This window comes from Saccostrea echinata, unplaced genomic scaffold, assembly GCF_033153115.1.
Source record: "Saccostrea echinata isolate AGI-Se365-2 ecotype Australia unplaced genomic scaffold, CSIRO_AGI_Sech_v1 ptg000054l, whole genome shotgun sequence".
Lineage (NCBI taxonomy): Eukaryota > Metazoa > Mollusca > Bivalvia > Ostreida > Ostreidae > Saccostrea > Saccostrea echinata.
In genome coordinates, this window is record NW_026889803.1 from 62,649,895 (window position 1) to 62,676,669 (window position 26,775).

The window sequence follows — 26,775 nt, forward strand, 5'->3', positions numbered from 1 at the left end:
TCTGATTTATCCGTAGTGTGTCGTAACTCAAGTAAAGTCTACTTTATTATAATATACCTATTTACTGACTATTTGGACAACAGTATTTTTTTTATTGTTCCCCTCGGTTACGCTTCGTGAAATAGTTGCTGTCTTAGGGGACAATACACTTGCTGTTGTCCACATAGCCAAAAAATAAGTGTATAATAGACAATTTATAAGTGTATATGTGTGAGTGGGTGTGAGTGAGGGTGCGTGTGCGTGTGTGCATCCAATCGATGGGAAAATAGTATCACTTGTTGTTTGTATATTTACTTAAAAGTATATCAAAACCAATGTCGTTCTAACAGGGACATATAAACAAAACATACATACCCATATAGCTCACAAAATGTGTAGATGACCTTAAAGTTTCTATAATTAAGAGAGGCGATTCTACCATTAACTTAGAGCGTTTCCCGTCAGTGCAGTTTCCCGGATAAAAGGTCAACAAAGAGTCAGCGATCACATGGATCCGTCAATAAAACTGGAGAATTAATTGGCAGTAACGTAAGAAATTCTAATACGTAAAATGTGCGTGGTGTGCGTGTCTGGGTCCAGTTCAGAGTGAGTTAAAGATTCTGTATTATGTTCCAAATTGCATTCTATGGACAAAAGTCACGGAAGGTAGGTGGGAAATGATTGTTATTAGCAGGGATATCGTTTTTAATACAACTGTGGTCAAAATGAACAAAGACTAGTTTGTCCCGGTTGTCAAATTTGAAATTGACGTCCCTCACCGCATTTAATGTTGACGACTTCTCACAGCAGGAAGATTTTAACTTAACGATTCATAAATATGCAACAGGAAATGAGTTTGTTTATGTACAATGTAGTAAAATATATATAAACAACTTGAAGCTGATCGCATTTACGGATAGTTAAACTCAAGGCCACATGGTGATACTTATCTGAGGAATATATTAGATCATGGATTAAGAAGCCGTCGATTCTAATTAGTACTGCAGGTAAATTTAAAGCATCTACGTGCATATTATACATTATAATTGAATGCTCTATACAGAGGTGCACAACCGTTACGTTTCTCGAAGCCTTATTCATCGATATATTTATAAATTCAATTGTCAAAATTGTTTATTTTCCGCTTATTTAAGGTGCTGAGATCATGCCTTATAGAACTTTGAAGACCGACTTTATATTCTTTCCGGAATCTTAGAAAGATAATGTTTTTTCGTTGGTTTTTTCAATGGACAAGGAAAGTATTAAATCGGTCTTATGGGCATCATTTCTTGTAAGTATAATTTGTAACTTTGTACTATGGTATTTTTTTTAACGTATAGTATTCATATGAAGGGTGTATCCGCATAAATTGTGTTTATCCATGCTTATTTTAACAGTAGATCATAAAAAATCATATCACATCACTCTTTAATTCATAAAAATCTCTTTAAATCTTAAAAATGTGAATCAGAAATTGTCATTAATTGAAGAGGAGCTTTTTAATTCATTTTATATATCAAGACAACGGAAAAACGAAAAAAAAACCGACGGGTAATTTTTATTTGAAAAAAAAATCCACATCCAGGGTTGGGATGATATATGTTACATACCTAGCTTAATTTATGAAAAAAAATCTTTTTTAATATATTTAAGAGATTTAATCATAAAATGGAATATATAGCCATGCATTTCTTTAACATTTCAGACAAATATATGAAACTTGTGATTTTAAACATTGATCGATGTAGGCTCATCTGGTAGGTTTTTAAAAAAATGATTTCTCTCGGAAATCAAAATGTCAATCTTGTCATATTTTGTGCATGAAAAAAGTGCAAATATTAATGTCTTGTCTTTTTTTTTTTTTTTTTTTGATCATGAGGTATATTTGCCTTTAAAGAACAACAACAACAAACAAAAAACAAAATAGAAAAAAACGAGTATGATAGTAATGATACACACACACACACACACAAAATCGAGTTAAAATTTAAGTATCTTCAAAATGTGTTTAGTTATATAAAATTAAAAAAAAATGTATATGTTTTTTGAACGTAAATGGTTCTAATGACATAATAATTTGCTTTCGCGTTTTTTTTCTCAATATTAATAGAAGGCAATATTGTTTACCTTGGTAAATGGGGGGGGGGGGGGTTACAAAGTTTTATAGTATGTGAGAAAATTATATATTTCTAAACTAGTGCATTTAGGGGATTCTAAAATAAGCTACTGTTTAATGATCAAGTTAACGACAAAAAATCTAAATACATATTTCAAAAGAAAAAATACGACAAGGTTGTTTCCTTTTGACTGCATTCCAAACCTATGCAATAGTCGCTAAACATTTAGCGCAATATGACGTCATTTAACTATTATCAATTCATTATGACGTCATTTTCCAACTTATTTCAGTTACAAATCATCTTATTTATAAAGGTAAATTAAAACCTTGGACATTCCAAATGCTGGGAATAGTTCTTTTTGTGATTCAGATATGGATTTGTTCCGCAGAAGATGGAGAGTTCTTACGAAAGGAATTGGAGCGGAAAGGAATGACAAATATTAAGTACACAAAACTTTGGCATGACGGTAATTTAATTAGGTAATTATCTGACGTCACACCATACATCTGATATTTTCAAATTTATTATCAGGTAGCAAAACTTTTGTCCCAGTTAACGACAGAATGATGTGTCATTTTTTTCAGAAGGAAATTTTCCGGTGTGATGCGCCGACAAGTTTTGTTCCTGTATAGTCAGATTGTATAAACTTTCAAATTTAAGCTATAATCTGTATGACTGAAATGAAATACCAAAAAAAAAAAATAATATAATAATAATAATAATATTGTATTTCTGTCTTTATTATGGCGTATAGGGATATGAAAGATCTCTTTGATGTCTCTATTTTCTTTAATTATGGGTATTACAAACTTGAAAAAAAAAACATTTCTATGAAATGTGAAGATAATAACATTCTCAAAAGTGCATTTAAACAATACAAATTATAAGCAGAGCGAACACGGGCCTCTGAAAACAGAGGTGGGGTCACGTGCCATGCTCTGTAGACCAGACATGCGTGCTCATTGTCATGATCGGGTAAACGGAAAAATCCGTAAACAATTCAATGTGAAAATATAATATATTGACATCAAACATTATTATTTTTTTAATTACTTTTAATAAATAGGTCAAAACGAGTAGCAGGATCTAACCTCTTGACAGATTCAATGAAAGTTATGTTCGAGTATTCCGGGGAGAAATTTAGTCTGGAACTCACTAAACCTGAAAATATTCTCCATCCGTCTGCTGAAATTGTAACACTGACCAACTCATCGACTCTACGGTGGAAAGACGCTCACCCAGACTGCTTTCTTACTGGAACTGTGACGTCACATCATGGCATTGCCTCTTTGTCCATCTGTGATAAAATAGTATGCAGTACCAGTTCAATATATTTTTTTTTCTTCAGAAAATTACCATTTTTTTCCTAAGGCATGCATGAGCAAAAGTATTTCTTTTTTCTTAGTTTGGAATCATCAGCACTCCAGAGTATAAGTTACATATGCAGTCCTTGCCTGTATCAACTAGTAAGCGATACACCCCTATAATTATTGCTCAACACGAAGACAAAGTTTCGTGTTCCAACTCCGCAACTGGTAAGTGATTATTTGTTAAATTTTATTGTAGGTTATGTTCACAAGATGTCAATGATCTGTGATTGTCTATTAAAATTTCGAATTATATGTCCCAGATTTATGGTCATCTGGTTTTTTTTTTAAAAGAAGATAGTAAGTCGATAAAGAGGTGATATTTTCCAAAGTCGTTTCCCACATCAAAAATACAATTGCAGAAAATTTGACTGAACATAATGGTAGAAGCAGACGTTCGGTACCATCACATAACATAACGATAGAGTTGGCGGTTTACACAGACGCTGCCTACACCCAGACCATGCTGGTCACAGACTTTACAGAACGATTACAGCATATATTGATGAAATATCATGCTGTATGTATCATAAAAGAATAAAAGAAAATAAATACTAGTTTCTAAAAAGTAAATTGCTTTAATGCATATTGATTTTTTCAACTATTTTCCTCTTTTGAATAATTGATGGGCGCAGATATTACTTCAGTTAATGCAGCGTAACGGATTACTTTATATCAGGTTCAAATGGAATGGTCTAGATCTGGTATGCTTGGATACAACACCAAACTAGTACTGAAGAAAGTTCATTTTTATGACACAGATCCAGTAAGATAAGATTGACTTTCATTGCATACACATACCATTTTTTCGAATTTAAAGTTTATAAATAAAGACTATTCCTTGAAATTTAGTAATAAAGGAAGTTCTTTCATTTCAAAGCAATTAATGAGCAGATAAACTTAAAATATACACATCTCTATGTATCTTGTACATCTGTTTTGTTTGATAAACAATATCGATATTCCAGGCTTCTTTCGATCCATCAACGACATTGCTGGGGGATGTCTTGTCCAAATTTTGTGCTGCTACAACAAATGATGGTCAGTTTGACATACGATATATGCATGTGGGGTAAGTAATTATCAATACTTTTAGAGTTCTTTTACAACTTATTCTAGCAAATATTATGGTGTCTTTCTACTCCTATGCTGAAGTTAATTGTAACATTGATAATATACAGATAAAACTTCATTTCAAGAAGTTGGTGAGTCTTAGAACTGCTAGATTTGGTTTCATGTGACTGACACATAAAGAGTTTAAAGTGTTTTGTAATCTACTATATCTTGTTTTTTGTATTTTATAAGCATAAAATTTGCATAAAACTGTATCCGAATTAAAGCTTTTGCTATTTTTAAAAGCAGATTTTAGTAGTATGAATAGAATCAGGTGAAATGTTTTAATTGTCTATATTAACCGTAAGAAAAGTTATTATAATTTTTATTGATTCATGATTTTCAAATTCATTCCTTACCTGATCTATCAAATCAAATTAAGGTTTCCTCCATAGATATATAAGTATCACAATTAATTTTCCAGTTTCTATTAGTATTTCCTATTAGTTGTGACCTTCACTTAAACAATTTCCAGTTATCAAGGAGAAACATGCTGAATATATGACTATCGTATTTATTTTATGAAAATAATAAAATAATGTACTGTAATTATTATGACCAGATTTTGTATTTACTAAGATTACAAAATCTGGATGTTTTGGGTCGAGCTTACCAGAATGGCGTCTGTGACCAGCAGTATAACTGTGGAGTGGACACAGCCACAGGAGCAGCCAGCTTTGCGGCCACGGCACACGAGATCGGACATCTGTAAATATTTCATTTCCAGTTTAATTCCCCTTTTGAAATTTAAAGAAAAGATTTTTATTAAGAATATAACCCACTTTTTTCATTCAGTGAGAAATTAATATATATATATATATATTCTGTAAATTGTGCACATTTTATGCTGTGACGGTATGTCACATGTCCTTTTAATTAAGAGACAAACGTGAAGTAGCAATTATGTTTTAACCGTGATTAGAAATAAAATTACAGAAGTAAAATCTAGGTAAATATTTTTCAACGAACGAAAAATAAAGGTGTTTTATTTCTCGAATACGCAGATACTTCTTTAACACCAGTTTTCTCCTGTATACAGTGGATATAGCTCACAGGATATCGTTTTCATATCCACGGTTGTGACAGCACAATGGTTTTACGTGATTTTAATCAAGTCAAATATTGTGGATTTACATATATAGAATAGTGTAAAACATGTGATTAAAAAAGAATCCCCCATTGTTTGTGGTTAGGTGTGAGTTTTCCAACTTGTTGTGTTTTTTTATCCATGAGCCTTATAAAAACACAAAACTCATTGGATAAAAAATCATATCCAACCCAAAATTATGGGAGATCCTATACTTATCGCATATTTCAATTTTTACCGTTGAAATTGAGGTAAGTTTTTGTTGATGGATTAGATTAGATTCAAAACTGGGCGCATTGTCCTGGTCTCGAAGCTTGAATTTACAAGGGGAAAAAGTATGACCCCCCCCCCCCCCAAAGAATACGTATTTGATTGTGCATATCAGTTTTCTCTTGACATGCTATCATTTGCTTTCTATGCATTTATAAACTTACTCTGTGAAGAAATTGAAGAACTGACGTCTGTTTTTTTTAAGTATTAGCGTCGCCATTTTTCTTCCAAGTTCTTCCAATGTAGATCTCGTATGAGTATTTGTAAACCGGTCACAAAAGACTAATAAAAAGTGGATTACATTCTAAAAAAAAAACTTGGTGGTAAATAGGGGATTTGTCATTTTGCTTCCTCTGCATTTGTCCTTATCACCAAATTCAAGTTTGTTATTTTTTTAAAATATCTTTTATGCCCATCCAAACTTAGTACACTTGATATATATATATATATATATATATATATATATATATATATATATATATATATATATATATATATATATATATATATATATATACAGTACAATACATATACAAAAGTAAATATTAAATTGAAAAGGAACATTTCCTTGTTTGAAGAAAAGTTGAATTAAAATCTTTTGTAATAATTGATGATCACCAAAGAAATCTTTTTATACCCCTATAATTGTTCCGTCAGGAAAGGCAAGGTATGTAAAGTAAACGAAAACTGGTGCAGGAACATATTTTATTAGGATCTAGAGCATGCCCGTGGGGGAAATTAGACTAGTGGTTATAATTATTTCCTTACTTGCTTTATACATATCTATATTATCACAATTAGGTTTGCAGAGTCTTAAGGTATTAAGACGATGTTTGAAAACCAGTTAATGCAAACAATATAGACAGTAAACAGTTACATGTATCTTATATATGTGCTAGAAATGTCGACATATTCATGTTTCATTGTCTTCCGTGTATTAGAGTTCCTTTTTTGTGCTCTTGTCAGAGAAACATTCACACAATTTTCTCCTTACTCTAAATGAATATGATTTCTGTATTTTTACCTATTAAACGCTATTTTAGGGGGACACTTTGCTGACTTTTGTGATGTCAACACGATCATTTTGCTACCTGGAAAAAAAAACAGTATTCAACGCGGCCCAAGGGCGAGATGAGTATTGTTCTTGAAGGATAGCTATATAATTGTGTTGATTAAATGATGGTCAAAATGTTTTATTAGATTAATAAACAGATGTTCCAGTTTAATGGTTCTTCTTTTAACCAGTAAAACCACACCATTGTTTACATATGCCTTATTTTTAGCGTCGGATGTACATGTAAGTCTTCTCATGTAATATCTGAATAATCTTTGAAAATATTTTATTTCATATGAAAACCAATATTAAATGATAAACTGAAACCATGAGTAAACTAGCTGTTAAGCAAACTTAGCATTCTTCTGACCATTTTTAAAAGAAAAATAACATGATTAATGTACGAAAACAATAATTAAATAACTTGGAATCTCCACTTAACTAGGTACATGTATTAGTGGGGGGTAAATATTGAAAACCATTTTCACTCTTAGCCGAAATGAAAACAAGAAGGTTTTACATTGGAAGTCAAAACAAAAACAACCAGTCCTACTCATTTTTTTTCTTTTTTCTTCTTCTTTGTTTTGTTTACTAGTATTCGCCCTAAGGACATATTTAAAATTATTAACATTAATAGTATATATGCATGTATTTTAGAAGTATCACGGGTTCTGCCTCTGACAAATATCCGTATTATTTGTTTACTAGCACATTTACCATCCATTCTCGTATTGTTTAGCATCCAGTTATTTTTTTTTTTTTCTGGAAATGTACTTAATATTTCGCCTATAAGCAGAACGGTTAGTATCCTCAAAGCTTAGAAGGAGGCATCATTTAGAATGTATTTAGCATAAATAACAAGGAAAATCTTAAATGATTTGCCAAGAGGAAAATTCATCGAATTTCTCTATGAAATTGGTAGAAAAGTAGATGTCAAAGAATCATTTTTATTAAAACTTTGCAAGAAGTCTTTCAAATAATGTATTTTACAGAAAATATATAGATCTCTTACTTATGTCTGTTTAGTCTACTAAAAGAAGACGAGATATATTTTGGCCAATCACAGTGCGATGGTATTTGAAAAATAAAGTATTTCAAAATCGGTCTTTTCTAACATTCTAGTATATGTTTATTAGTCATAATATGGTAGATATTTCTTAATTAACATTTAAAGATTTAATGTCGTACAGCATGGGTATGTTACATGACTCGGATCGCGGATGTTCCGGAAGTGACATCGGTGTAATGGGTGGGTACGGAACAGGTTGGAGCAGCTGTAGTAAGAAAGACATGGATACACTATTGCAGTAAGTGCTTCTTATAAAACATGTCATAATTATGTAGCAAGTCTCATTCTTATTGGACCTATAAAATATACATCTTATTTAGAACGAATTTAAGACTTTCCTGATACATTGCAATATTTTTGTTTTTTGCGAACCCCTGATAAAGCTGTATATAGAAAGTGAATAGGCATGGTTAATTAAAACACTGTTCTCATATCGGTACTCTATTGAGTTGGAGTAGCGTATATCGCTATTTAACAGATATAGAACTACAAACACTGTTAATTTTTTTTAAGGTCAGGAAGTAAAACCTGTTTGTGGGAAGAAAATATCCCTTCCAAAGACGTCCCAGCGAATATAGCAGACATCACTCTCAATCCCATAATTCCAGGTACTACAACCTGCTCTCTTATGATTGATAATTTCAGTGCTTTAACATTAATTACAAGTTCAGTGATCTACAAGATATTCGTCTTTTTCAGGGCAGATGTATTCACCAGATCAGATCTGTGAGCTAAAATATGGCAGTGGATTTCGTTTTAGAAAATATCCAAAACTTGGCGTATGATCATTATTTGAAGTCAGATGAATACCTTTGTTTTTGTCTTGATGTGTTTAGAACTTAACAGTACTCTCTTCTTGCCGTCTGTATATATAAGTTGACAATTTGATTATGTAGGTTTGTGTTCAATATACTTGTGCCAATCATGATTATCAGCAAAGTAACTATGGTCAGATGTTCAAAGAAACTACATCTATCTATGGCATGTACTGTGATACAAATAAAGTAAGTTTTCATTGGTTAAAAGTTTATCAGGACATTCAAATTGCTTTTCAACAACAGAATTGCAAAGATTGATGCATAGAAATAATTGATATGAACAAAACAAAATCTTTGAAGATCTGCTTTAAAATGGACTGTGTTGATGCCTCAACTGCGAAACTGAGCAGCCTGGTAGAGCGTCAGGGAGGGTGGAGTCAGTGGGGGGCCTGGACAGGGTGCAGCAGAACTTGTGGGCGGGGCGTCAACTACAGAAGACGAAAGTGCGACAACCCAGCGTTAGTATAACAACATTTAGACATTTTGTAATAAGTAGAGGATTTATTCATATATATAAATATATGTAATGGATTGCATGTAGGCCCATCAACTTTGAAGGCTGTCCAGGAGATGAATATGAAGCTGAAGCTTGTAACAAAGAGGTAATATATATATATATATATGTATATATATATATAAAACTAGACTGTAGTGTATTGTCAGGACTTTTATATAAAAAGTTAAAGATATTATAGTAGTGAATGTTCGTTACATCCTCTGTTAATATATGTGACTAATTCTACTGCATTGCATTCTTAGCTAAATCAATATTCTCAAACCTTGCCCTTGCCGGATGTCAAATTCCGCGGTATATAATATAGCCTCATTTTGTGGCATGAGTAGGTTTATGTTATCCCTCTTCCTCTGTGAAATGTTAAAGTATCTGTATCTTTGAAATCAGCCCTGTCCCAATGACAGTACTGACCAGACCACTCTGAGGAACCAGCGCGCTGGAGAGACGTGTAAAAGATTGAGAGACAACAATGTCATCAAACCCGATCAGTACTTGGAGACGGGGTCAAGGTACTCTGATACAGGTACTTTCTGTGTGCATAAATTCCTTTTCCATTACACTATAGTGTAAAAAAAAAAGTAAATGATCGAAAGCTATGACTACATAACATCAAGGACATTAAATGTTTTTCTCCCAATTCCAGCTGATGGTCAATGTGAAGTGACCTGTGACCCCGCCCCTGGTCACACGATTCCCTCGTTTACTAGATTTGGGTTTATGCCAGACGGAGTGGCCTGTGTTGGGGGATCTAGCGCCTGGGATTTAAACAACTGGCCACGACAGTCTGGATCCTACTACATGTGTCTGGATGGTTTGTGTCAGGTGCCAAACATTACTTCATCCGAATATAGATAAATTAAGAACTCAATAATCAACAAACACAAACGTCGTTTACAAAACGCAGCTCACTACTTCTTTATTTTGTATATGAACATTTGAAAATGCTTCAATATCAAATAATTTATATCGAGTAGGCTTACGAAATGAAACCATGAAATGCATCATTTGTCATTTTCACGATATTTTTTTTTTAAATAAATGACTTGGATATTCCAAGAATCCATCTCCACAATGTCAAGGTTTTGTGATATCGTTCCTCTGCACAAACCTTTGACAAAAGTCGATATCTAAAAGTCGGGCTAGAAAGCTACCATTTCATTTGTTTCTGGTCTAGGACAGGAACCAATCGGTAAGCAGCCTTTGGTTTATAATTAATTAAAACATGAAATGAGACCCGTAGCCCAACTTTTAAATAGCTTCTTTTGTCAAGGGTTTGTGAAGAGGGATGGTTTCACAAAACCTTGACATTGTGAAGATGACTAAGAATGGAGCTTAAAGTAATCCACAACTTCCTGTTCTGCTATTTATTAACAAGAAATCATGTGACCCTTAAATCGAAAACAAGCAATTCACTTATTGTATCTGACATAAGTTCAGATGTAGCTGGAGTATTCTGTTGACAAAAAGTTTTGTTCACGACGAAACTTTAATTTTTTTTCTTTTTGTTCAAGAGATTTGGTTGTGATGACCGCTTTAATGGAGAAGTTTTTGATGAATGTGGTAAATGTGGGGGAGATAACTCTAGCTGTGCAGTAGTGTCCAAAATAGACAATCAGCAACAAAACAAAGGTAAGGGATTGTTAGAAGAAACATTTTTGTATTCATATGAAGCAGAATTTATTCAAAACTTCTACATCAAAAGAAAAAGATTTATTGCTGTGGCTTTCAATTCAACATTTAAATATGTCAACGACGTTGAATCAATTAACATTCATTTTCATTCCTAAGTTGATTCGGTATATCTTTGACCTCGAAATAAAAACAACTAAAAGTCTGAAACATCTGTTTCATATTTGGATATTTTACTGAAAAAAGACGTCAATGGTAACCTAATAACAAGCTTAATGATAAATTTTAGGCCTTCAACTTTTATATCGTCAACTTCCCTTACCTGCATATGGAGTTTGTGTTACTCAGTTGATTCGATGCGTGAGAACATGCTCAATGTCCAAACAATTTCTTAAACGAGGAAAGCCATTGACAAATAGTTTGATTGTACTAGGATATCAAATGTCTCGTTAAAAGTCAATATTTCGCAAATTCCATAGTCGATACAATGATTTTGTCAGCAAATACAATCTCTTGATAAATCGAATGACTGACGTTTTTCATATAAATTGTTAGACCATTATTTTCACACTGAATTGTCCATGGATTTTTCTGCTTGCTGGATCTTGACAAGGAGCACACGCCGGGATGCTTACTCCTCAATGACACCTGATTCCACCTCTGATATTTTAAGAGGTCCATGTTTGTTCCGCTCCCAATTCTTATTGTTTCAATGGACTTTAGAGCTTGATTACTTTTGTTCGTATCATATTTCATTGTATAAATAAAAATAAGAAAATGATTAATCTAACTGAGGGTTTTATGATCTGAATTTTGCATTTTTATTTTGACAGGAGAACGTCGTACATTAGCCTTTCTACCCGAGGGCGCTTTCAATATCCAGTTTTGGTTTACTTATGCGGATATGAAAAAGAACTTTTTAGGTTCATTATTTCTGTAAATCTAAGATTTCTAATCACATTTAGAAACAGTTTTTGTAATTCTTTTCCCAATTATCAATCGATGATTGGATGGAATTCACTTTTTAGGTCACCTGAGTCACTCAGGTGACCTATTGCTATCTCTTTTCGTCCGTCGTCGTGCGTCGTCCGTCGTTCGTCGGTCGTAAACTTTTGAACATTTTCAGCTTCTTCTCTGGAACCAGTGAACCAATTTCAACCAATTTTGGCATATAGCATCTATGGGTGAAGGGGAACAAAAATTTTGAAATTCGTGGCCCCTGCCCCCCTGGGGCCTGAGGGGTGGGGCCAAAACCATCAAAATTAATGCAATCTTTAAAAATCTTCTTCTTTACTCCTGGACATCAAGCAGTCAAACTGTTGGCATGATTGTAATAAGCATTGAGCCCTCTACCAAAATTGTGAAATTCATGGCCCCAGGGTCAGGGGTTCTAGTGCTAGGGCAGGGCTATATAGATCATATAGTGAAAGTGCATTATTTCTTTGAAAATCTTCTTCTCTACTCCTGGGTATTATTGAAACAAATTGAATACATAGTTATGATGAGCAAGGGTGACTCTACCAGAATTGTGAAATTCATGGCCCCAGGGTCAGGGGTTCTGGTGTTAGGGCGGGGCTATATAGAACATATAGTGAAAGTGCATTATTTCTTTGAAAATCTTCTTCTCTACTCCTGGGTATTATTGAAACAAATCGAAAACATAGTTATGATAAGCAAGAGTGACTCTACCAAAATTGTGAAATTCATAGCCCCAGGGTCAGGGGTTCTGGTGTTAGGGCGGGGCTATATAGATCATATAATGAAAGTGCATTATTTCTTTGAAAATCTTCTTCTCTACTCCTGGGTATTATTGAAACAAATTGAATACATAGTTATGATGAGCAAGGGTGACTCTTCCAAAATTGTGAAATTCATGGCCCCAGGGTCAGGGGTTCTGGTGTTAGGGAGGGGCTATATAGAACATATAGTGAAAGTGCATTATTTCTTTGAAAATCTTCTTCTCTACTCCTGGGTATTATTGAAACAAATCGAATACATAGTTATGATAAGCAAGAGTGACTCTACCAGAATTGTGAAATTCATGGCCCCAGGGTCAGGGGTTCTGGTGTTAGGGCGGGGCTATATAGATCATATAGTGAAAGTGCATTATTTCTTTGAAAATCTTCTTCTCTACTCCTGGGTATTATTGAAACAAATTGAATACATAGTTATGATAAGCAAGAGTGACTCTACCAAAATTGTGAAATTCATGGCCCCTGGGTCAGGGGTTCTGGTGTTAGGGCGGGACTCTTTTGATTATATAATGAAAATGCATTAATTCTTTGAAAATCTTCTTCTCTACTCCTGGGTATTATTTAAACAAATACATGGTTATGATAAGCAAGGATGCCTTTTCCAAATTTGTGAATTTCATGACCCCTGGATCAGAGGTTCTGATGTTAGGGCGGGACTCTATTTATTATATAGTGAAAATGCATTAATGCTTTAAAAATCTTCTCTGCACCTGGGCATATCAGAGGCAAAAAAGGTAAAAGTTTTAATAAGGAAGGGTATCTTTACCAGATTTTTGAACATCAAGACCATTTGGTCAAGTGTCCTAGTCCAGGCCAGGGCTCTATTAATTTGTATTCTACTGAGAGGAGTTATTCCCCTTTGCCATTTACTTGTGATAATTAATCACTGTAAATAATGTACTTGAAAGGTTAATAGAATAAGAGAATCATGCAAGAATTTTTATTGTATAATACAAAAAGTACTTTCATAGTTTTAATGATCAGGTAGACTTGTCTTATTAAGGTTTTCCATCCCTAATAGGAACTAATTCTCTATCCTTAAATATCAATCACGTATATAATACTCTGATATTAATTCAAAGAACTTTACAGTAGAAAAGGATTTACCAAGTGAAAGTTTCAAAAACGTAATTAACTAAGCAGTATTTAATTAATAGAAATTGCATTGAAGTCTATGGAGACAAGCGATTTTTTAAAAATAAAAATTCAGATAATAAGAATATCAATAACTACTGTGGTGGAAAGATCCATTAAATCATTAGAAATAGAATGACAATTGAAAACAATTTTTTACCGTATATTTTTTTAAAATTGATTTTTATTACTTAAAAAGAGGGAGATAACTCTTCAACAAAGGTCAAGTCATAAATTAGGACACTTCCATTCTTACATGCTAATAGTAATAAATGTAGATTATGTCTAAATATACTGAGTATTCCACCCGTACACATCTGTTATGTATTCAAATTCATTGAATCTGAGGCTATTAGGGATGGAATACCAGTACCTTAAATGTTTATCAAAGACCAAGAGTCTTACTCAGGCCAATGTAAGAGATTTCCACAAGGAATTAAAAGAGTACAGAAGCACTGATAGTTTCTTAATATACTGTATGGTGAGAGTGATAAATGGGGAACAGATTAGAACCTAATTTATGAACTGTTAATGAATACTAGACTAATTATTTTGTTAATCCTGATCACCCTATTTTTCTTGCTTTTGGGCAACAAAGCTTCACCTTTCAGTTCATTTTATACTCTATGGATCCTCTAAATTGTTGTATTATACTCAGGTGACCGTTAAGGCCCTTGGGCCTCTTGTTTCATATTTCATTGGTCTATCTTTAGAGGTATACGACAAAACTGGAAATGTAATTCTTGCCAGTATGATAGCCAGCTCATGGAAATTTGACACTAGAACGGAGCCAATTTTGTTTGCGGGAACTGAGTGGTATTATTTCTTCTTTGATCAGTTTCTCCACGCTAAAGGACCACTTAATGAGTCTTGTGAAATCAAGGTACTTAAAAGCTTTATCTGCATTCTAATTGATATACATGAAAATATCAGCTGAATTTTTTTTAAAAAGTAAGGCAAATAGTAAAATGATTTTCCTTATACTTGTACATTCTAATAGAAAAAGAACGTATTTGCTTAGCTATTTCAGAACGAGGCTAATGGCAATGTTGGTGTTAACTTTATGTATTCGGAATCAAAACCAGGTAATTACAATTTGTAGAAAAAATCTGCTATCCATGTTTCAATAATCATATGTTGGATTAACTCTAACTCTGAATATATGAAATGTTAACAACTAATAGTGATACTAAAATGAAAACTAGCAACGAGCGATTTTACTATTATAAACATTTACCTGAAATGCAGTGTCCTTCGATTGTGACTTTGAAGTGGACACCTGTGGGCTAAGTTTGACTACTTTTATTCGTGATACATACACTACTTCTGCAATATTGGATCCACCACCCAGAAATGACTTCGGAGGCAAGTTTTTCCTTTGTTATTATCGGCCGCAAGAGCGGCCGATCTATTTGTGGTTGTGTTAGAATGTGCACATGGGGAATTGAGTCGTTATTTTCTCTTTGTTAGTTAGAATATTTTCTTACTAATAACTTTTATAAAAATCATAAATAAAAATTTTTAAAAGAACTGGGTACGGTAAGCCCAAATATCGGCCCTGTAAAATCGGCAAAAAATAAACGCAGGTTTACATTTTATCAAATGTATCAAGTTACTGTTGAGGTTTCCCTGTGTGTGAAATGGGTAACATTTTTTCTCAACTCAAGCGCCCTTTCATTTATATAACGTTCAAAACTGGTCTTATATTCCGGAAGTCCATTATTTTGGACTTTTCCTTCTCTTCGAGTCTATATTTAGATATGGCCGCATCCGCGTATGTATGCGAAACTTCACAGAAAGAACAAATATAACCCGATTTCTAATATTAAAAAGAAAATATGACCTTACAAAAATGCGGCCACATCCGTTTTTACAAAAAATTGAAGCTGAAAATGCGGCATTTTTGGATAGACGTCACTTTTCTCCACAATAAATCTATACTTTTAAAGAAATAAATTGTTTAATTCTGTATCTGAAGGTTTTATTATTCTTTTTATTGTCTTTTAAATCCAATTCTGCATTTGAAAAATAATTTAGTACAATTTATGCAAATGAAACCCATATAAACCTTTCTCAGTGAAATTTATTATAGGACATTACTTAAGAAATAAGGTATTATTTTTAAACATCTATCGGGATATAAATACGGGTTGGTCACGAGATCAAATTCCATGGATAAAGCCCGAAGGGCTTTATGGTAAATTTGATCTCGTACCAACCCGTATTTATATCCCGATAGATGTTTAAAAATGATACCTTATTACTTATATTTACATTTGTGACTTATTCATATTATTTGTTAGCCTGATTAAAACCTTTAACGCGTGAAATGTTTTATTTTTTTTCAAACTCAACGGCACAAGTTTGATCTATTGATTGCGCGTCGACCCTTTATGACGTCACTGAGAAATTACGTCGAACGTTTATGACGCGAGGAACCCGTGTTTACACGGATATAGATACACATTGTTTTTAATAGTTTTATATAAAGGAAAACATTTGCAAATGTAAATATTTAAGAAATAAATAACAATGTTAAAAAGTTCTCTGGGAAATGAACTTGGTTGGTCACGTGATCAAATCCTGTGAAGCCCGAAGGGCTTCTCAGAAGATTTGATCACGTACCAACCAAGTTCATTTCCCAGAGAACTTTTTAACATTGTTGTTTATTACTTTTATTTACATTTGAGACGAATATTCTAAAAAGAACTGCATTTATTACACGAACGGCCCGCCGTATTGCTACGTTGTGACGCGCAATGACCTAGAAGCTGTTTGGTCTTGAGAGTTCGCCTCGCTCCAACATTTGAGTATTTACATTGATGTTCAGCAGTCCATTTCAGGAAATATCTGTTCATAATGAAAAATCCATGATCGCTACTGAGAATAATCTTACTATTATTGTATGAGTTCTTAATATATGAAGTCAAAAGCGGTGGTATCGTCTTCAGTTTACATACCTTCAAAGGAATTTCGGGTTAAAAAGGTAAGCGTGATTTTAGGCTAATTAAAAACATTCTTCACATCGAAGAAAGAACTAATGAATATTTGTTGAACGAAGAAAAACATATGTTTCAATAATTTTATCTTTTTCATCGCTTTAACGGCTTAGAAGTTCCGAAACCAGTGTCACCGTGACAGAAATATGTAGACAAGATATCATCTCGCTGTGTGATTCGGTTACGCCATGACCTCTGACCCTCTAATAAGTTCATACAGAATTGAACATATTTTCTCTTCAATACGTTCATATAAGAAAAATATTTGCAAATGTAAATAAATGTAATTAATGACGCAATGCATTGAAAACAAGACGTCACAAAGAGCAATCATGTTGACAATTTGTAGATCTACTTGAAACAAATTCTTCCGTCTTCGCAACTATGATAAATATTCAATCAATATTTACAGCGTAAATTAGTAATAAGGACAAGTTGGGCTGGTTCAGACGATTAATTTACATTTAATTACATACATGTACCTCCAATTAAAACGCGCGTCTCTTTCATAGTGGACATTGACTTTATTTGACTGTTCAAGAAAAGGGTTTTTTTTTTTACCTTTTGATTGAAAATCATCAGCTTTCTTAAGTATGTTTTCTTCGTTTTAAATTTATAATATGTGTGGGAATCATAAATATCAAACGACAATACATGTAGCTAGTGATCGGTGCAGGTAAAGGGGGAGGGGGTAGGGGGGAAGCTTGGCGTGTACTAGTAGAAGTCACCATTTGAACATTTTTTTTTTAAAACCTCTTATCCTTGTCACTGTATTGTTGCAGATTTTTATTTGACAAAATTAATTATGTCAGAAAGGATTCTATTGTTTTATCGCATAATCAAGGAGTGTTTTATATATGACTAAACACTTCTAAATCTGCCACTGCCGACCTCCATTTACTTATTGAAGGTCTGCAACTGGGAATGGAAAAGTTCTTATTTACACTTATTAATTATATATACATTTATCATGGTGATCGGAATATTGACATCAGTGTTTTCAAGTAAAATCGGGTTTAATTTATAATTTACAAGGAATTATAGATAAGGAAAAAAATATGTTGACAAATTAAGTTTATAAGGCTTATAATCCTAGACAGTGGTGTATGTTTTCGGCATTTTCTACCAAAATTTAAGTGAAACATGATACAATCAACCTTTTTTATTGTCTATATATAATGATTATCTGTTCCCAGTTCTGTAAGAAATACAAACACGATCATTCATTACTTGTGGACAAGACATCCCCCCCTTTCCGCTCCAAAATCGATGATTTAACTCGATTATTTTTTTTTCAGAAATAATTTTTACATTTTTAAGGCATTCCAAGTCTTGAAATGAAAAATTAAAAAAAAGTTTACTCTGTAGATATTTACCTGTTTAAAAAACGAATGTACATATCAACTACATGTACACTACTAGTATATATTGATAATCTTGAAGTAAGCGAGTATTTTTAAAAGGATTTTATCCAGATTATCCATGAAATAATACATTAAGTATGTCATAGGAAATATGTTCAGTATTCCAATGGATGTTCATCGGGGCTGGAGAAGGGCGGGGGGGGGGGGGGGGGTCCTGCTCATGTCACCTTTGTGAAAATGGTGCACATTATCTCTGAATTTTAAAGATCAGTTCAACGTCCGTGTATGATGATAATCGGTTCCGAAAAAAAAAATTTAAAGTATTTTATCGTTACTACAAGGACAAATGTAAAGATTTGTGGAGGAAATGCCCCAGAGAGTTAATGTATCCGAAGGAAGTGAAAAAATTATCACTGTCACTGAAATATATCAAATATCTTATCTACGGTTGTGTAACATGTAAACATCAGGAGGAGTTCTAAAGCAAAAATCATTAATAGCGCTGCCATTTGTTGGGATGGAAAAAGGGGGCGATGGCTTTTTCATTGCCAAATGTCCAATTTTGATAATTTTATATGGGACGTTCCAATTTTCTTTTTAATTGATTCATGCATCTTTAAAATTTTAAGTGTATTTTCATAGACAATGCGAAAAATGGTTGAAGAAATCCAGCAAATTTTTACATAATTTTTTTTTTTATAAATTTGATACGCATACATATATACATGATACAAATTTTAAAAGAAGTACGTACCTTGTCTCTCATCTGTATGGATGAATCAAGCTTCATTACTTGTCTGATAAAAATGATATTTTCCTACAAATTATTATACTCCTTCCAGCTATCAAAGATACATGTACGATGAATTGAAATAAAAGTTCAAAATTGTTTTCTGGAACTAAGGCAGATTAAAGTAAATAGTTTCCGGTTCAGAGAATTTACAGATTTCTTTTAACGTAACGTTAAAATAACAAACGCCATGATGACGTTATCACGTCAAAATTTGTAATTTTTAAAGAAAACTCGCCATTTTTCGAGACATCTGACGGAAAAACGGTATGTGATAATTTTAAAAACTAAAATGATCTTGAAAGGACACATCGTAGGCATATTTGTAAACAAACTGAAATCAAATTTGGAGACAGGGCCGCCTTGTTATACGTAACGTACCCAGTTCTTTGCTTAATGATAAATTAAAATGGTAGAAGTTACATTTTGATTATTTTTTCATTTCTCATCAGATATTTTTTAATTTATGATTTTAAAGAAAGCTGTTACATGAACTGCTCCCTAACATGGGAGAGTGTAAGATATAAACACAGAACGTCATGTTTCCGGATATCGATTAGAGTGACAAAATGATTGAAAAATGTTGAAGAAAATTATAAGCAAATGCGCTAAAGCTGCAAATGACATAATGATTTTTTTTGCACTTCGCATTTATTGTGATGCTTGTCTATCACAACGAAAACATCGGCATTATCGCATGACAAAGATCCAGGAAATCAGCACGTGAAAAGTTTGCACGTCTTATTTGTAAGAAATCATTGAGACTTCATTTTGCAATAAATAATTCGATGATGATAAAATCCTATTCTTTATTTCAATATCCATGAATTAATTCATTTTTGTTTAATAGTTAATCTAGTTAGTATACAGTTTTGCAAGTAAAATGTATCGTTTACTTTCTGTACTTTCAAATTTAATTTTCAGGACTCTTTCATATGGAAATACTTTAAAATGCTAAACATGTTTGTGGCTGATCTGATGCTTTGCATCAATTTTACTTGTACTAAATTTGATTTGCTGTCTTTGAAAACATCTAAATGACTTTGTTTGAATATATTACAGACTATTTTATTTATATGGCCAGCCAAGCAGCTGACAAGGAAGGAACAATTTTGACCAGCAATATTGCAGGAACGAGTCATACACAATGTTTGGCGTTCAATTATCATAGCACTGATGTAAACTCGAATATCACGGTTTCTTGGGAAAAGAAAGGTGGTGGTTCTATACGGGAGATTACAAATCCACAGCTTAACATCTTTATGTGCGAAGCATTCACCATATCGACCTTAGAAACAGATCGGGTGAGTATAAAATTTGAAAAAAAAAATGTATATTCTGATTTTTTATTTCAAAAAAATCTGTTGAGTTGTTTTTGGTCTTTGTTTATTTTCAGAGGGCGGGATAGGGGTAGGTTAGAGTTGAGGGTGTAGCTTTTTTTGCAACCAGCTCCCTGAGTTCTATGATCAAAACGGGTGTACAGAAAGCAAATTTTGACGGTGTTTACTTTGAATTCTGCAAAAAATGTGCAAGAATCGAAGTTTGCTTCATACAATGTTAATTTTAGAATAAATGAATAAAATATAGCATGCTTTCATTGACAAACACCTCCAATTGGTTACTTTAGCTGTTTTAAGACTGGTCATGTGTAATCTGTAGATAGAACTCTTCTACTGAAAATGATGAATTAGAACTTTTTATTATTTATCGTAGATTTTAATAAAGGGAATGACCAAAGTGGACAATAAAGGTGCCATTATTATGGATAATTTAAAGCTTTTTCCCAACTCCGGAGCATTTTGCAACTCTCAGGGTATGTTAACTTTGTAATTAAACATATTGGAAAACAGAGTTATGGGACAATATTTATGAATTGAATGTTAATTAAATTTTTGTAGATGCCTGCACAAGAGATGTGTATCTCACAACCTTAAAACCCGAGGATACCACATCCGGTTCAGCTTCCACCACAGAGTCACCAGAGGACACTTCCGGTAAATTTAGAATAGTTTTTATAACATCTGCATGAATCATCCATAGCTGTATGACTTAATAAATTCTGGTAGTTTTACACACACGAGAAAAGACAATTTTTATTGATATACATGTACTTCTTTTTCTCATATTTCGAGATTGTTGGCCTATTTTCTGGTTCTTATGAGAGAAAAGTTGAAATGTATGGCTTATTGACAAATAAGTTGGGAAATAATGTTTTCCCTTCTTTTACCTGAAACTGAATATAGTTTTGTAAACTCATACTGTTGGAATCACATTTTCCAATTAATGAAAGGATAACAGTAACAGATTTTTTTTCTTTTTGAATTAAGATAGATTATAAAACGTTATATATTCATGTCATTTGTGAAATCATGAATATAATGAATGGCTTTGTTGAAAAATTAAGATATTAGGAGAATGTTTTAAATTGATATTAAATATTACTTTCAGTTTTGACGAGTTAATAGCTAAAGGAAAGCAGTGATATATGTAATAATATCCTTCGTACAATTTATATTTAGGCAAACTAAAAACGATCTGGCTGATTGTGGGCATCACTGTTGGGTGTCTATTTGTGGTAATGTTGGTTGTTGTATTTGCATGCTGTTATTTCGGTTTTTGGTACGTAACTTTGCATTTAACCAACCTCTCATGTCTTACTGGTTATTTTAATAATTTTTGTCATGATAATCTTCAGAATTCATTTTGTTTTGTAAAAATGTTATTTCTTTTTCAAATATAAATAACTAAATAAATTAGAGTATATCTACTATTTTTGTTGTTTTCTTATTTATATATTGTTAATCATTTTGTTACATTTATATTACCATAACCTTGTTAATCAACTAGGGTAAATTTTATTATATAGGGCGCTCTACAAATGTTTTTTTATTATTATTATTATTGTTACAATATTCTGATTATTTAATTATGCATGGGAACATTAAATGTAATTATGCATGCAGTTTTCTAATAAATTTAATCAACAATTTTACACCCATTTTAAGATAATTTCCTTTCCATTTTAAGGTAAAATTATATCTGAGTACATGTATTCATTGCATTGTCTCATGACATTAAGATGATATGCATAGTTACGTGTATATTATTTCTTCCAATTTCTTTTCCTTATAATTAGGTTCTTTGATATATATCTAAAACCTTTAATGTCTTTTTCAAAGGTATAAGCAAAAAGGAACATTGGGAACCGATTACAAGGTAACTGGGCATTTTAATGGTTTCCCCAAACAACAGAAGAATAGTCACGTGACTGATGACAAGGACAACATCAGAGTTTATATCGAGGCTCATCCTGATTATGACGTGGAAAATCAACCTGACTATGATTAATATTGATTTAGTTTATAATAAAGGATCTTGCAGTTGTTTTACTCCTGACATTTAATGGAGCATTATACACTTGTTTGTTTGTTTGTTTGTTTGTTTGTTTTTTCATGTTTTTTTAAATATACATTTTCTAGTTGTTATATTTGTTAACACTCGTTTGTATTAGTGTGAAAGTAATCAGCTTTAAATATTTTTACTATTCCTCTATACAAAAGTAGTGGAAATAATGGTATTATCGATGTAAATGCATCTTGTTGGCAACATATCAAATGCTGATATATAATGTACATGTATCATAAGTGTTTTATCTCAACACTTCAGATAACTTAAGTTCAATTAGATGGATGCATTGTAGCTTTATTTTTTTAAAAAAGGTTTAATTGTATAATGTGTATATAAATATGCACTTTTATTTCGAAATAGCTTCAAAATCCCCGTGTTTCTGGATTGAGAGTAGAAGGTGCTATGAACGAACCAGTACATCAACATTTTAAAAAAGATATCAATGTTGTATTAATTGGTCACGCTCACTACCACTGTCACATCTGAATATCTTTCAGCTGATCAGCTAACGAAGGTCGCAGGGTTGCAGACCTTTTAAAATTGCCCCAAAACATAACATAAAAATTAGTTATTTGTATCCCCTTCTATTGTTTAGCATTTTCTGAAAAATGTTTTGAAATTTGTTGGGCATTGTTTATGTGTAATTAAATCCCAACCATGCCATGCATTGTTGTTGTAATATTTTCGACGTTATTCTATTGAATTCTATTAGAAAAAAAAGTTGTTTTTGATTCGTTTTCAGGCAAGATTTTGTTTCAAAAAAATGTCAATAACTTTTAAATGGTGCAGACAAAATGAATGATTACATTGTGATCAAAATACTTTGAATTAAAAATTGTTTTAAGTTTTATTTCATTGTCACAATGCAGTGTTTCTATTTTTATAAACTTGAATAAAATTCAATATTTTTTATAGATTATAAATATTGTATACATTGTATTAACTGAAATTAAACAACAAATATATGCAGAATTTCGATATCAAATGAAATGAAAATAGGGAATCTCAACACCTTTTATTTTCCAGGTGATAGATTTCTTACTTTATAACGGATCAAAGAGGGTAGTGTAGTTCCTACATCATTTTCCCCAAAAGTGTAACAGATAATATGAAAAATTTAAAGGAAAAACAATGCTAAATGTTGTCAAATAAAACCTAATGTAGAATTATAATTGGAAGCTTCATATCGATTTCTATTTTTAGCTCACCTGAGCTGAAAGCTCAAGTGAGCTTTTCTGATCACATTTTGTCCGGCGTCCGTCTGTCTGTCCGTCTGTCTGTCTGTAAACTTTTCACATTTTCGACTTCTTCTCAAGAACCACTAGGCCAATTTCAACCAAACTTGCCACAAAGTATCCTTGGGTAAAGGGGATTCAAGTTTGTTCAAATGAAGGGCCACGCCCTCTTTCAAGGGGAGATAATTAGGAATTACTGAAAAAATAATGGCATCATTTAAAAATCTTCTTCTCAAGAACCATAGGGCCAGGAAAGATGAAACTCATGTGAAAGCATCCTTAGGTAGTGTACATTCAAGTTTGTACAAATCATGACCCCCGGGGGTAGGGCGGGGCTGCAATGGAGGATCAAAGTTTTACATAGAAATATATAGGAAAAATCTTTAAAAATCTTCTTCTCAAGAACAGCAAAGCCATGATGAGTCATATTTATATGGAAGCATCCTGAGGTAGTGTGGATTCAAGTTTGTTCAAACCATGACCCCCGGGGGTAGGGCGGGGCTGCAATGGAGGATCAAAGTTTTACATAGAAATATATAGGAAAAATCTTTAAAAATCTTCTTCTCAAGAACAGCAAAGCCATGATGAGTCATATTTATATGGAAGCATCCTGAGGTAGTGTAGATTCAAATTTGTTCAAATCATGACCCCCGGGGGTAGGGCGGGGCTGCAATGGAGGATCAAAGTTTTAGAAATATATAGAAAAATCTTTAAAAATCTTCTTCTCAAGAACAGCAAAGCCATGATTGGTCATATTTATATGGATGCATCCTGAGGTAGTGTAGATTCAAGTTTGTTCAAATCATGACCCCCGGGGGTAGGGCGGGGCCGCAATGGAGGATCAAAGTTTTACATAGAAATATATAGGAAAAATCTTCTCAAGAACAGCAAAGCCATGATGAGTCATATTTATATGGAAGCATCCTGAGGTAGTGTAGATTCAAGTTTGTTCAAATCATGACCCCCGGGGGTAGGGTGGGGCCACAATGGAGGATCAAAGTTTTACATAGAAATATATAGGAACAATCTTTAAAAATCTTCTTCTAAAGAACAGCAGAGCCATGATGAGTCATATTTATATGGAAGCATCCTGAGGTAGTGTAGATTCAAATTTGTTCAAATCATGACCCCCGGGGGTAGGGCGGGGCTGCAATGGAGGATCAAAGTTTTACATAGAAATATATAGAAAAATCTTTAAAAATCTTCTTCTCAAGAACAGCAAAGCCATGATGAGTCATATTTATATGGAAGCAATCTCAGGTAGTGTAGATTCAAATTTGTTCAAACCATGACCCCCGGGGGTAGGGCGGGGCTGCAATGGAGGATCAAAGTTTTACATAGAAATATATAGGAAAAATCTTTAAAAATCTTCTTCTCAAGAACAGCAAAGCCATGATGAGTCATATTTATATGGAAGCATCCTGAGGTAGTGTAGATTCAAGTTTGTTCAAACCATGACCCCCGGGGGTAGGGCGGGGCCACAATGGAGGATCAAAGTTTTACATAGAAATATAAAGGAAAATTTCTTCTTCTGAAGAACTGCAAACCATGATTAGTCATTTTGATATGGAAGCATCCTCAGGTAGTGTAGATTCAATTTTGTTCAAATGATGACCCCCAGGGGTAGGATGGGGCCCAGTGGGGGAAGGAAAGTTTTACATAAGAACATGTAGAAAAAATATTTCTTCTCAAGAACAGAAAAGCTATGTTTAGTCATATTGATATGGAAGCATCCTCAGGTAGTGTAGATTCAAGTTTGTTCAAACCATGACCCCCGGGGGTAGGGCGGAGCCACAATGGAGGATCAAAGTTTTACATAGAAATATAAAGGAAAATATCTTCTTCTGAAGAACAGAAAAGCTATGTTTAGTTATATTGATATGGAAGCATCCTCAGGTAGTGTAGATTCAATTTTGTTCAAATGATGACCCCCAGGGGTAGGATGGGGCCCAATGGGGGATGGAAAATTTTACATAAGAACATATAGAAAAAATATTTCTTCTCAAGAACAGAAAAGCTATGTTTAGTCATATTGATATGGAAGCATCCTCAGGTAGTGTAGATTCAAGTTTGTTCAAATGATGACCCCTGGGATAGGGAGGAGCCACAATGAGGGATCAAATTTTTACAAAGGAATATATGGGAATTTTTTTTTAAAAAATCTTCTCAAGTGCAACAAAGCCATTTGTTATATTGACATGGAAGCATCATCAGGTAGTTTAAAATTCAAGCGCCCCCCCCCCCCGGTCTTTTCAATACTGAACTGATTGTGCTTTTGCCTAGCCAATGTGCTCAGGTGAGCGATGTGGCCCATGGGCCTCTTGTTTGAATAATTGAAATGCAATTTAGTCACAAAGCAAAAAATGACAGATTTTGTGCGTTTTAACCCTATAAAATTACTTTAGATAACTATTGTTATCTATAGTTAACTATAGTAAATACTTTGATACTTTGATTTACTATGAAACTTTTCTAAAGAACTTTACTAACGGCCCTCCAACAGTTCTTTCTTCTCACAGAATGGACAGTTTTCGGCCTATAACCTTTACTTAATTTACTGATATCATGAGACAGTATGTAGAAGGATTGATATGTGTTACCTGTCACATTTATAGCCAATACTAGAAAACCCAATATATTTATATTTTATTTTCTTACATTTCCAGCTGCAAACATGAATAACATCAAGATGCATCGTTAACATCTATATATGTGCATCTCGGAAATATATATTGAATTTATTTTCGAAAGTATTTTACTTATAGTTTTAAAATCATTTTTAACAGTCAAAATTTGTTCACGTTAAAGGATACACAGAGTTCCATCTAATGTGGAGAGCAATACTATTCCTGTCTGTTTGGTGTCTGATGTAACGCTAAAAAATAAAATGGAGCAATGTTTACATAGCAATTTAAATGTTTACTCACCCATTTCCTACATATTCCCATTGTATGACTGGTTGTATGGAATAGAATTATATTATGCATAGCAGAAATTACTTACACATATTGAAATTTTAATATTTACATCTAGTTTGCGGATTTTAAGAAAATTGAATTGCTTGCGCACCA

The 26,775-nt window shown here is 33.0% G+C and overlaps 1 protein-coding gene across 2 annotated transcripts; it reads left to right on the plus strand.

Moving 5' to 3' along the window:
• Positions 1 to 397: 397 nt before the first annotated feature.
• Positions 398 to 23,319, plus strand: LOC133172205 (A disintegrin and metalloproteinase with thrombospondin motifs 5-like). 2 transcript variants are annotated; one of them, XM_061307050.1, is made up of 27 exons: positions 398 to 986; positions 1,134 to 1,270; positions 2,469 to 2,578; positions 3,166 to 3,409; positions 3,505 to 3,634; positions 3,829 to 3,986; positions 4,146 to 4,232; positions 4,435 to 4,538; positions 5,159 to 5,287; positions 8,181 to 8,297; positions 8,573 to 8,667; positions 8,759 to 8,838; positions 8,956 to 9,063; positions 9,178 to 9,335; positions 9,419 to 9,479; positions 9,779 to 9,914; positions 10,035 to 10,213; positions 10,903 to 11,020; positions 11,854 to 11,943; positions 14,622 to 14,791; positions 14,930 to 14,993; positions 15,157 to 15,273; positions 20,124 to 20,365; positions 20,775 to 20,874; positions 20,960 to 21,055; positions 21,581 to 21,680; positions 22,241 to 23,319. In XM_061307050.1, exons 2-27 carry the CDS (start codon positions 1,226 to 1,228, stop codon positions 22,407 to 22,409), a joined length of 3,207 nt encoding a protein of 1,068 aa, XP_061163034.1. In that variant the 5' UTR covers positions 398 to 986; positions 1,134 to 1,225; the 3' UTR covers positions 22,410 to 23,319. The 2 variants fall into 2 exon arrangements, with proteins under 2 accessions (XP_061163034.1, XP_061163035.1); XM_061307051.1 differs by having other exon boundaries at positions 21,581 to 21,636; positions 22,241 to 22,339.
• The last annotated feature ends 3,456 nt before the right edge of the window (positions 23,320 to 26,775 follow it).

What these genes read in the sequence shown, in the direction of transcription:
- LOC133172205 (XM_061307050.1), top strand. Translation starts at nt 1,226, where the DNA reads ATGGACAAGGAAAGTATTAAATCGGTCTTATGGGCATCATTTCTT. An exon ending in GCACACGAGATCGGACATCT is followed by an intron (nt 5,288 to 8,180) that starts GTAAATATTTCA and finishes AATGTCGTACAG; the next exon opens with CATGGGTATGTTACATGACT. An exon ending in CAATCAGCAACAAAACAAAG is followed by an intron (nt 11,021 to 11,853) that starts GTAAGGGATTGT and finishes TTATTTTGACAG; the next exon opens with GAGAACGTCGTACATTAGCC.